This window comes from Vicugna pacos, chromosome 8 (genome assembly GCF_048564905.1).
Source record: "Vicugna pacos chromosome 8, VicPac4, whole genome shotgun sequence".
Taxonomy (NCBI): Eukaryota; Metazoa; Chordata; class Mammalia; order Artiodactyla; family Camelidae; genus Vicugna; species Vicugna pacos.
In genome coordinates, this window is record NC_132994.1 from 34,721,446 (window position 1) to 34,733,864 (window position 12,419).

A 12,419-nucleotide genomic window follows, 5' to 3' on the forward strand; every position below is an offset into this window, starting at 1 on the left:
AAATAGTTTACTTTTCATAATGAAGTTTTACTTATTTTCTTAAGCACAATTTTAAAATTATTCATCTTATTCAGGTTTTCTTAAAGTCATTTTCTTTAAATGTAGGATGATTATTTTTCTGTATTTTTATTATTCATTTTGTTCTCAGTATTCATTTAAGAAGACTAATGTGTTCAGGTATAATGCCCCAAGGAAATGTTTCAGGAAAGGAAGAATATTAATTATTTCCTGTAGCTTATCTGTAAGAAGCCATTTGGGAAAGTACACTCATTTTAATCTTTTATAGGACTTTGGGGTGGATTTTTATAGTTGTTGCATTAAAGTCATTTTTAGTCTTCTACAGAAAATTTGTGAAGATTTACTTGGTAAAAATATCAGTATTTTAATAGCTATAATTGTTTAAGCATTCTTAATTATATGTTGAGCTTTCTAATTCTTACCAGAGCTGCTCCTTCCTGGCAAAGTTTAAACATCAGTCTCCAATCAGTTAGGTTAATCTCTATATAATATAATTAAATTCATCTGACCTGGTTACTGGGTACATTTTAAATATCAGACTGATGGTTATCATGATGCCACAGTGAATATTTCAATTTTTAAATTGACCTTTCAGAATTAGCCTTTCTTTAATCTGCCAGTTATACTTAACAGAAATATTTCTTTTAAAAAGTAACCTGACTTTATTAGTATATTTAATTTAAAAAATTGAAGTGATTATAAAATGTGTGTAAGGGAAACTGCCTTCAAAAACTAATGACATTTCTTTTCATTTATAGAGATACTTTCTAGTTGGGAGCAATCATGCAGAAACAAAATACCGTGTTTTGAAAATTGATAGAACAGAACCAAAAGATTTGGTCATAATCGATGACAGGGTAAGTATCTTGCCAACCTGAATACAAACAGAAACTTTGAAATTGTTGTTTAAAGGGTATGAAATATCCTCCCAGCTTCTAGTGACATATTTTTTTATCGTGCATCTAAAAATTACAGTTATTTTTCATGATTGTCTTAAGATTTGAATCTCTAATCTGGTTTCTCGAAATTACTGATGTCAGAAAGTATGCCAGAATTACACTTTGTCCCTCGTTTTGATTTATTTTACAAAGCAAACTCTTTGGATAAGATAATGAATATATTTTCTTAAAGGGGTGACATTTTAAGGATTCAGTATAACTCTTAATATTGTGTCCACCAAAGAGATTATTTATTACTGTGCCTTAATATGAAGCTACTTGAAATAAGAAAGGACTCCTCTACTGCATACTTCTTACTGTGCTGCTAAAACTGGCAGGGTCTCTTGAAAATTTGCTAGAGAAATGTTAAGCTATTCTTATCCACATGTTATGTTATCCAGAGTCAAAAATACAGAGGCTTAATTCAAGGTGGCACAAAAACACGAGGCTTTTCGTCAAAAGAGAAATACAATATGGTGAAATTGAACTGCTGACTTTAACGCTTTCAAGTGAGAGCACCTGACTAACCCTTTGTACCTGAAGTTCCTGTCTGTGATAATTTCCGAATCCATGAAGATTCCTGATTTTTCAGATACATTAGTAGCCACAGTTTGGAACTCATTTTCATTAAGCTCTTTGAAAAACAATTTTCTGTGTTATAATATTTTCGATAAACTGTATTTCGTGACTTCCTGTACTCCTGGGTGTCGTGGTTCTCCCTCCCCTCAACACTCATACCATCAAGTGGTTTTTATCAATATAATGTCGTGATTCTTGGCTTATTTTAGGAGTGGGAGTGGTTAATCAGGGATCTCTTTGAGGATCTAAGAAAAGCTATGGGTCTTGTCATAAAAATGTACATATAACCAAAACTTTGCATGCAATTTTAAGATGTTTAGAGGTTTTTTGAAATTTGTCTGTGGATCCCCTAAATCTCTGAATTTCTGGTTCAGAAGATGGGGTTTTGATACCCTCTTTTGGTACAGCAACCTGAGATCCAGTAACCACCCTTAATTGCTAATGTGAAAGAAAATGTTGGCTTTTTAAAATTGTAGCTTAGTCTTGCACTGCTGTATACTTCTCTATGAAATAGCTGATTTTGTAGGTAAGTTTTAGTTATTAGGGGTAAATAATCAATCTAAAGTGAGCCCAACCTTACAGATTAAATCTGCTTATTTTTAGCATGTGTATACTCAACAAGAAGTACGAGAACTTCTTGGCCGCTTGGATCTAGGAAACAGGACAAAGATGGGACAGAAAGGATCCTCCGGGTTATTTCGAGCTGTTTCAGCTTTTGGTGTTGTAGGTAAGAACTGTGCCTCCCTCTTACGACCTCTTTTGTTTCCCACATGGATGACTTGAAGATAGTTTGCAAGGCTATATAGCGTAAATGTGACCCATCCTCTGTGGCTTTGGTTGTTTAAAACTTCATCATTCGTCAGTCAGATATCAGACAGCCTTTATACAGCATTTGTTGTGTGCTCAGCACTATGCTCAGTTTCATACGGTATACAAACAAATATAGCAATGGTTTGGACTTCTAGGAATCAGCTGTCTAAAAAGTAAAAATTGGCTTGGACTGTAAACATCAGCTGGAAAATCAAATCCAGGTAAAACCGGCTTTTTAATTAGGAGGAATTTCTCCCAAGGACATGCTGCAGTGTAAAGTGTCATAACCCCCTTCTTTGAATGACAACTGCTGTCTTACTCACTAAGACATTTTGTTCTCTAAGATCACAGACTATCAGGAACTTTGCTCTTTAAAATTATGTCAGTAAGAGACAATACCCCCCTCTTGCCTGGATGATCTAAGTCATTTTGATGCCAAGAAGCAGTCTCCATTGACAGCTCCAACACAGAACTTGAAATAGGGGGTTTCTGGACACAGGAGTCCACAGCTGTGCTAACTTCACTGTTTTCAAAGGAACAAGACCCTGAGTCTGCTTCACAGTCCAGACTTGCTTATCTCTTTACATACTGTCTCGCTTTGGCTTGAGCCTCTTTGTGTAAATTTTACCTAAACTCTTCCCCCAATCCTGTAGTAATTCCCTGTGCTGTATTTATTCATGAACAAATATAGAAATGGCCTCAGCCTTTAAGGACTCTGAGGTCCAGCTTGGGGGGCATCTGAGATGCCCCACTGTTTCTCTGGTGCGTTGTCCCTTGTGGCAGGGAGTTAATAAACCTGTCTTTGCTGTAGCATGGATTTGTCCCAGGGGGTCTTAGGATAACTAGACTAAGGCGACAGAACCCAGTGCACAGGAAACAATCCCAAGACTGCAATTAAGAGCCAAGCTGGGTAGTAGAATTTCAATGGTATTGGAGATTACATAAGAGGTAGATTGGCTGGGAAGGACTTCCTAGAGAAGATGAAACTCAGGCTGGACCCTGGAGGAGGAACAAGATTTGGATGGATGTGGGAAAGGGAGGAGAGAGCCCCAGGAGGGACGACAGCAGAGGCCTGAAGGTGCCCATGGGCCCTGGAATGCTTGCAAGTGGTTGGGTGAGCCCATATCGCCTGGGGCTTGGGCAGCCAAGCAGAGGGCATTTGTATTTCACACTCCCTTTTGACCGAGCTTCATTTCAAGTCTATTTTTCTTTTTTTTAAACACTTACAAAATTCTCTCTCTGCATCTTAAACCTACTGGACTGCATGCAGTATTGACTGACTGGTGTCTATAGATGTTAACAAAATTAATGTGGACTGAACTATGCTGTATAGTTTCACATTCTTAGGTTCGTTTTTTTCTGATTAGCACTTTCTGTTTGGTGACTCTATTTGTTGAGACTTTGATTATATATATTCTGCCGTATTTGAAGTTTGCTTTCCTTGGGGTGATATAGCACTTCACGCACAATCCCTTTAGGTCCATTTTGTGTCTTAGTCTGCTGCTGGGAAAGGTCCAGAGTGGTGGGTGTGATGAGTTTCTTCTCAGTGGGACTGGCCCCTTCTCTGTACGTCAGTCTTGACAAATCCCTTGAGCTTTTGTGTTTAAATGGATAAGTGTGGGCGTGTGCTTGAATGTGTATGTCATCTGAGTTCATGTGTTTAAATTCTGTACATTCCATATGTGTTAAATTCTACTTTGTGTTGCTTATATTTTAAACCAAAGGGAAAAAACCTGGAAATAAAACATTAATACAGTAGGCTTAATTAGTTAAATACAGTAGGCTTAATTAGTTACTTAATAGGTTAAGATTACTCCCTTAAATGCAGATACTTTATACAACTTTTTAATGAAAATTTCCTAAAGTATAGGTAATATTGAATGCCTCATTAACCAGGGTTAATTATTCCTTCCTTGATGATTAAATATAACAAAGTGAAGATCAGTTATTGGACTGTTTAATAATAGCTGCCCTTGGTGTTCTGGAGTTGTATTGGGCAGTTTCCTTTACATTAAACAGCCTCTCGATGCTACACTGTTGTTTTTATGGCACATTAGCCATTCTTCATTGTTCTGGGCATATTTGCTTTCAGCAATATTCCTTGCTTCATTTTTAAATCTATTGATAACTAGGCTTGTAAAACCAAAGCTTTATTTTAATCAGTTGATAACCAAGTTTATTACTAGATATTCATCTTGTACACAAATATTTTAATAAACTTCGGGTGAGGGCTGATTGCGTCTCCATGTTTCTCTTAGAGGTGGCATTTTTAGGTGTTGTGGTAGTTTTTTCTCTTGCAGTTAGAGGCCTCTCAGATTGGAGGCTGTACTCGGATGGTGAAGTCACTAAAAGACTGGCTTACCAGCAAAGTGACGCAGTGATGTACCATTTATTAATAAATAAGCATTTATTATTTTCATGGAAATGCACTTTATGTATTCTAGTTCAACCATGCAAATCAAGCTTAGAATCTTTGAAGAATAAATAGGGAGTTAATAAAAGCCTATAATTTGTCTAGTACTGACTTAGAAATAATGAAGGATACTGCAGAGCAAAATACAAAATGCTTATCTATGAAAAATGTATACTTCTTTTTCAGTGTGCTTAATTTGTGCATAGTTATTTTGCTGGGATATTTGGACTGTTATAATGGTTAATTTAATTTACAGTCTATAAGAATCTAGACCAGCGCTTCTCAACAATCTGTAGTAAAGGGCCAGATTTTTTTTCCACCAATACGTCACAGACCGATACATGGTCCTGCTATGGTAACTTATCTGGAGCTTGGACTGCATGTGATTCATCACACATTGCCCGAACCTAGTCTGTGCTCTGTCCACGGCAGGTTTTTTGATCATGAACTCAGATGTTGTGGCGATCTCAAGTTGCTCTCAAGTTTCTGAACCCTTATTTTCCGTTTGTTTACATGTCTCTTATGGGCTGGTTCTGAAAACTCGTGGACCATCACTGGTCCTTAGACATGGACTGATCCAGTCCTGTAGCTGCCTTGCCCATTTCTGAGCTGCTCCATCGTTATCTGGCAGCCAGCAGGAGGTTTGGGAAGCCACTGGATGGGATCATGAGCATCCCTCACAAGGTTGTTTCAGCTGGTCCTGGGTGTGTGGATGGAGTTGGTGGCTGGCGCCTGCAGTCCTTGCTACTCACAGCTCTGTGAACATCCAGCCCCTTTTGATACATAGCCTCAGGTCTCTGTCCTCTTTCTGCCTACGTCACCTGTCAGAGGATACTCTTGTAAGCTGCCAGTGCACTGAAGGGGAGTGGTAGAGGAAACGTCATTGCAGCAGACTGAGATGGACTCAGTTGTTATATAAAGTCACACCCTTAAAAATAGATTGCAGATCCAAGATAATAAGGAAAACAATAATGAAGTGTGAGTCTCAGCCTAGTAAGGGAGCAATAGCTTTGGTGTCAGAGGGTCACTTGGGGCTCTTTTGGAAGTGTTTGATACTTCTCTGTCATAGCACTGTTCTCCCTGAAGGCTTTTAAGACAGTGATTAGCTGACGTGGTGCCCCTCAGCAGGCTTCTGCCTTCTTCCCTGTTGGTGGGCTGGTGGGGTCCTCTCCTGCCACCAGAACTCCACACCAGCCCATGTCTCAGGCTGTCCTTTTTTACCTACTTTTTTGGTGACCATCTCAAATGATACAGCCTTCTCTGCTTGGAGAGAGAGAAATCCCCTGTCATCTAGGCTTCTGGGAAGTTCTCAGAGAAATTGGTCTGAGATCAGAAGTACATAGAATAAAGACAAAAAACTTGTTCTGGTTTTCAGTGTGTTAAAAATAGGCTGACTCTTGACTGAGGTCTGTGCCAAACTGAAGCCTTTCAACTGTTGCCTGTATTTGATAGGAACCTTTTAAAAAGGAGTGATGTTTCCAATTGGTGCTGAAAGGGAAAAAGAAAATAATCTCATTTATAACATGCTGAAAGCACTTGTGCTGGTAGAAGAGTCTCTTTTGTGCAGTATATTTACTTTATTAAAATTATAAAAGGACATGCAGGATGAAATAAATAATCTAGAGCTAAAAACATAAAATTAAAATTTATTTGGAATGCAGGTTAAGAGAAATTATTAGAGAGAGTTTTTTTATGTATAAAAAAGGAATAAAAGGGAAACGTTTTCATCTTGGAAATACTTATTACTTAAACCCAAAGAGATTCTCTTTTTGGGTGTTACGCTGTTTCCAAGACCTTTACTTTTGTACTTTTGTCGACTTTAGCCTTCTAAAAGGATAACTACTCCCTAACTAGCTTTTAATGAGATTGACATCAGCTTTTTTTCCTTCCTACCTTACATCCTGAGCTTTAGTCAGGGAACTTTTGGCTAGTCTCCAAGGGGAGGTGGGGAGGAGCATAAATGAACTTTTTTTTTGAAGTGCTTTGTGGATCTCTAAAATATAAGTATTTTTCATTGTTTTAATAGCAGTAGCCTGGTTCCTAAAATCCTTGAGGTATCTTTCTCATATATTTTGGTTCATTTATGTTAATATATTAAATTGCTAATTTCCTTTTTTTGTCAGCTGAGAATAATCAGACACAGACAATTGGTATTTGCCAATTCTACAGTAAAAATGTATAGCACCAAGATCCTAGCTCAGACTTTATAGAGTATAACACTCTGAGAGAGAGAGAGAGCGCGCGCATACCTACATTTACACACAAGAAAGTTAGTTTTGATAAATGGTTCTGTCATTTGTAAGAGTCTTGAGTTGGTTTTTCTTTCAGTGCCTTGAATATATAATCCCACAGCCTTCTGGTCTCCATTGTTTGTGATAGGAAGTCAGCTGTGCATGACTGTGTCTGACTCACCCGGTGAGTGAGCTGGGGAGAGGGATCCTGTCTTCTTGACCAGTCGTGCTGGGGTAGAGCCTCCACTCTGCAAGTTGGAGCTGGGTAGAAGAAAAGAGCCCCTGATTTCAGATGTGCTTTCCTAGAATAGAGCTTCTGCAACACAGGCTGGAAGGGATGAGAAATGCTGGTGGCCTGCACCTCCTGAGCAGAAGCCGTGTCCCTGGACTGAGAGCTGGGGACGGAGAAGGGAGTACTGTCTTTTTGGTGACTCCTGCCCAGAGTAGATACTCTGTTGCATTGAATTGAGAGAGGTGTAGAAGGGAAGCAATTTATGGTTCAGATGCCACAGACTTGATGCTCTTTCCAAGATCTAGTAGATTTTCTTGAATAAATGTTTCTCTGTTTGCTGTATGCCGTTAGAATTTCTAGAAACTTTCAATGTTTTAATGTTTTTATAATTTTCACCAGTTATGGTTATTTCACTGGGGAGAGGGTCTCCTGAGCCCCTCATGTAACCATTTCAGAAGTGTCCCCCTCCCTCTCCCCGCAACCACCAAGAGAGTTAGTTTTAACTCTCAAAGCAAAAGTTTGGGGAGCCAGAAAATGTTTCACCAAGACTATGTGGTGACTAGTATGTTGCTGAGAACTCAGAGCTACTGAACATAAAGACACACATTGGTCTTTCTTTAATCACCGGTTTAGAACACATGCATCCCAATGATTTGACATAAAATGTAACTTTATAACACTCTAGTATTCATACAAAGCTTAACTATCAGAATTGATAATTGGTGGGAGATTGAAGGAAGGATGTGCTGTTTGCTGGATATGCTGTTTTGTTTGCTCAACCTCACCATTTTCCTGGGAACTGGCACCCGCCCCCCCCAACCTAAGTCACCTAGTTACTGTGTACTTGACTTTAATGCAGGGTGATACTAGTCTTTGGTCACAGTTGATTGGTCCAGAATTGGGTACCCAATCCGAATTGGGCCAATCCTAGTCCTTCCCTGGGAAATCTGGAATTGAACTTGATAAAGTTGTTTCTTCCCAGTGAAGCTTTTGAATGTAAAGCCTAGCACTATCAGCATCTGTGTTTCTCACCACGTGACCCAGTGAGGTGCCTGGTCTGTGAGGGAAAAGCTGGTAGCACATGGTCAGAGAGGCATCTTGACTAGGTTTCTTTCTGAGGCTCAATCATACTGGTTCATTGGTGTCATGGAACACCTCAGTTTCCTTAATATGAATTCCTTTTTTAAAGAGCTGGCTCAAATTGAGTTTTACCACTAGTAATGAAGAGTCTATGAAGTTTGTTCTTCTTTTTGAGCAACATTTTTTGTTCCTGAGGACATTTATCTTTTGGCTAATTTCTTTTTAAAAATGGGGAGAAGGGTCCATGATCAAACAGATCTAGGGAGATGCTTCATCTTTGTCCTCCATCCAAATTGACAGTGCATGTTAGCTTAGTACTATAAATTTCTGAGAATTTATGTTTTTGTTTGACATACTTTTTACCTCTATCTATATAAAAAGCATAACATAAAATTACAATCTTAGCCATTTTAAAGTGTACAATACAGTAGTGTTAACTATGTGTACCTTGTTGTGCCAAAGATCTCCAGAACTTTTTCATTTTGCAGAACTGACACTCTCTCATCCATTGAACAACGCCCCTTAATCTTGTATATATTTTTGCTTCAAGTATCGGTCTTATTTGGAATGAGACTAAATGTAAAGGAGTGAATGACATGAAATTGTTTGGAGTAATATTTTTAAATGAGATAAATGTCAGTCTAGATATTTTTGGAGAATAATTCTAAGACCACTGAAAATGTGTATGGCTATAAATCACAGAGAAGTAGTCAAGTGGGAAATGTGTCAAAAGTCTTTTGCCTTCTAAACAGGTATCTAAAAGCATTGCTAAGTTCAGGAAACATTGTATGTATCTCCCCTTTTTTCATTGTGTAGGTTTTGTCAGGTTTCTAGAAGGATATTATATCGTGTTAATAACTAAAAGGAGGAAAATGGCAGATATTGGAGGTCACGCAATATATAAGATTGAAGATACAAACATGATCTATATACCCAACGATTCTGTGCGGGTTACTCATCCTGATGAAGCTAGGTACGTATTGGTGGTAACTGCTAATTTTTTTTTAATGTGGTAGACCAATTAGAAAACAAAATATAGTAAAAAAAATATTGTAAATGTTATGTTAAAAATGTGAAGTACTGGCTTGGGATGCTACAACTTTTGTTCAAGGGCTATTGAGAAACCTCCATTATAACAGTTGATTTGGGTGAGGTCAGCAGTGGCTGCTAAAGCCGTTAGGAGAGAGGTTATTACTGAAGAACAGATACTCAGACTCAACATACCGTACTCCATCAGTATCTTCATTATTTACAAAGAGGAAAAAAATGATGAATGTGCTTAACCAAATGGTCAAACTTAGCATCGCTAATAATGAGACAAACCTGACGTTATTTGCCTCTTGATTTGAAGCACTATGAAGGACACGTGTTACCTGTGTCATTTTCTTGCTCAAAATGTTTAAGTTGAATCTAAACATGAGAAAATAACCAGACCAATCTGTACTGTGGGACATTCTGTAAGACAACTGGCCAGGATTCTTCAAAAATGTCAGTGTCATCACACATAGGAAGGGCCAGAGAGTTATTCTATATTTCAGCACAGACATGACAAAACACAACACTTGAATTTCTGTTGGATCCTGGATGAAAACGTGTGTGCATTCACGTGTACACGCACACACACTACAAAGAGCTACAAACGACTTTATTGGGACAGTTTGCATATGGACTGTATACTGGGTGATATTGGATCAGTATTAAATTTGAGGTGTGGTATTGTGGTTATTTCAGAGATTGTCTTTGTTCATAATAAATAAATAATAAAATATGACTGAAGTGTCATTATGTCTGCTACTTAATGTAGATAGTTTAGAGAAATAAAATGTACTTGTGTACCTAAAGAGAGGAAATATATGTGTGTAAGTTTAAGAAGAAAGATTTAACAGTGAATACTGGTAATGGACATACTGCTGTTCATTATACTGCTTTTTTCCCACCAATTCTTCTATAGATTTGAAACTTTAAAAAGTTTTTTTGGGGGTATCATCAGAGCTTTGGAACTGTAGGGAAAGGCTATTTAGTTGATCAATAAATTGAAAGAGAAAGACTAGAATTGGTTTAATATTATAAAGGTTAAAATGGAACAAAGTTAGGCATGTTTATAAATTTTCAGGGAAGATAACAGTTTAGATTTGAAATACAGTCTGTCCATTTATAGTGTTCTTCTAGCTACATGAACCAAAACTTAAAGGTGGTATGGCTCTCTGGCTTAAGACCCTCTTAGATAGTGGTTTTCTGGACACTTGTGACATTGTCTTTGATGATGTTTGGAAGTAAGGTGGTTAAAAAAATAATTTGTTTCAGATAATGATAAGTAGAATTTATCAGATAAAGGGAACATTTGTTTTACGCTAACTTGAAAATATTATATCTTGTGTAGCTTACAGGCAGGCATAGTATATTGATTAAAAGTGAGTCAGATAGACCAATGCATATGAATCCAAGGGATGGAGAAAAGGTGAAGAGGTTTATGTTATTTATAAGCCCTATCTGTATGATTCTTTAGCCAAGAATAGTAAAACAAATTATTTTGTTCTATATAGTGATTTGACTATCTTTAAAGCGTAAATTATCTTATGATTAATGTTGTATGGTAAGTGGACATTATCCAGAATAAGATACAACTATATTAAAAGCTTATTATAAGTAGACTGATAACTATTACTGGGTAGGTAAACTTTTAACATATTTATAAAACTGTGTAACCCAATAATGCATTTAAGTGAAAATATTTGGTAATTTTAGGAAATAAAATACTATGAAACATTTCATAATGTCAAGTGGAGGTTATCCCTGTAATGCATGGCTGAATTAACATTAGAAAATTTGCTGGAGCAATTCACCATATTGAAATATTGTTGGGAAAAATTATGATTATATTAATATTTATAGAAAATATATTTGACAAATCCAGTACCCATTTGTGATCAATGTCTTTAAAAAGTTGAAATGAATATGAAAAAATGTTAACATTTGTTCATCCTATGTGGTAGATAGATGGGTATTTTATTCTGTACCTTTTTTTTTTTTTCCAGCTTAAAAACCTTTCCAACTTAAAATGGTGACTCACAAACATTTTTGCTTGTTTTTGTTCCTCCCCTCTCTCCAACCTCAAAGCATTTATAAAGCACATTATGAAAATAAGAACAGTGTTTACTTCTATCTTGCCCAAAGTCTAGGCACCCCATATTGTTAGGCAAGACTTTCCCTCTGTAATAATCAGTGATAAGGAAATGGTCAAACTTGTAAAGTTAAGGGTCTCAGAAGCGATGATCAAGATACATAGAAATTGCTCCAGATGAAATTGCTCCTTCTTCAGTTATGGATTGAATTCTCTAGTTTCAATGAGTGTATTTACAAGTATTGTGTGTGTGTGTACATATTATGTTAACCTGTGAAAAATAATATTGTATGAATGCAATATGCTTTGATTTTTTGTTTTTAATCCCTAGTTTTATGATATATGATTGACATACATCACTGTATAAATTTAAGTTGTTGAGCATAATGGCTTGACTTACATGTATTGTGAAATGATTACTGCAATAGGTTTAATTAGCATCTAGCATCTCAGATAGATACACCAAAAAGAAAAAAACATTTTTTCCCTTGTGATGAGAACTCCTATGATCTACTCTGTTAACAACTTCCATGTATATCATACAGCAGTGGTAACTGTAGTCATCATGTTGTTAACTATAGTCATCATTTTTTTAGGTACCTACGAATATTTCAAAATGTGGACCTATCTAGCAATTTTTACTTTAGGTAAGTTTGAGCTTAGTTTTGTTCCCATGAGTCTCTTAAATGTTTATATTACTTTCCAGAGGGTTAAAAACAGAATCAGAGGACACAATAGTACTTTGATGATTCTTTTTTTAAATAGCCAAATCTTATCATATAAAATAATAAAAATACAGATATTTTCTCCTTTTAAAAATCTGATAGAGGGGAAGGGGGTGAGTAGGGACAGACTGGGAGTTTGAGATTTATAGATACTGACAAGTATATATGGAATAGATAAACAAGTTTATACTGTATAGCACAGGGAAAGATAGCCAAGACCTTGTAGTAGCTTACAGTGAAAAAGAATATGAAAATGAATATATGTATATTCA

The 12,419-nt window shown here is 36.7% G+C and overlaps 1 protein-coding gene across 2 annotated transcripts in view; it reads left to right on the top strand.

The window, feature by feature from the left end:
* The window catches only part of FIG4 (FIG4 phosphoinositide 5-phosphatase), a 124,818-nt gene that overhangs the window by 20,632 nt on the left and 91,767 nt on the right, over positions 1-12,419 (top strand). For both annotated transcript variants that reach the window (XM_006205650.4, XM_072965719.1), the window contains exons 2-5: positions 777-875; positions 2,139-2,262; positions 9,118-9,274; positions 12,019-12,069. In XM_006205650.4, coding sequence (XP_006205712.1) covers positions 777-875; positions 2,139-2,262; positions 9,118-9,274; positions 12,019-12,069 — 431 coding nt within the window. The remainder of the gene's footprint in view (positions 1-776; positions 876-2,138; positions 2,263-9,117; positions 9,275-12,018; positions 12,070-12,419) is intronic.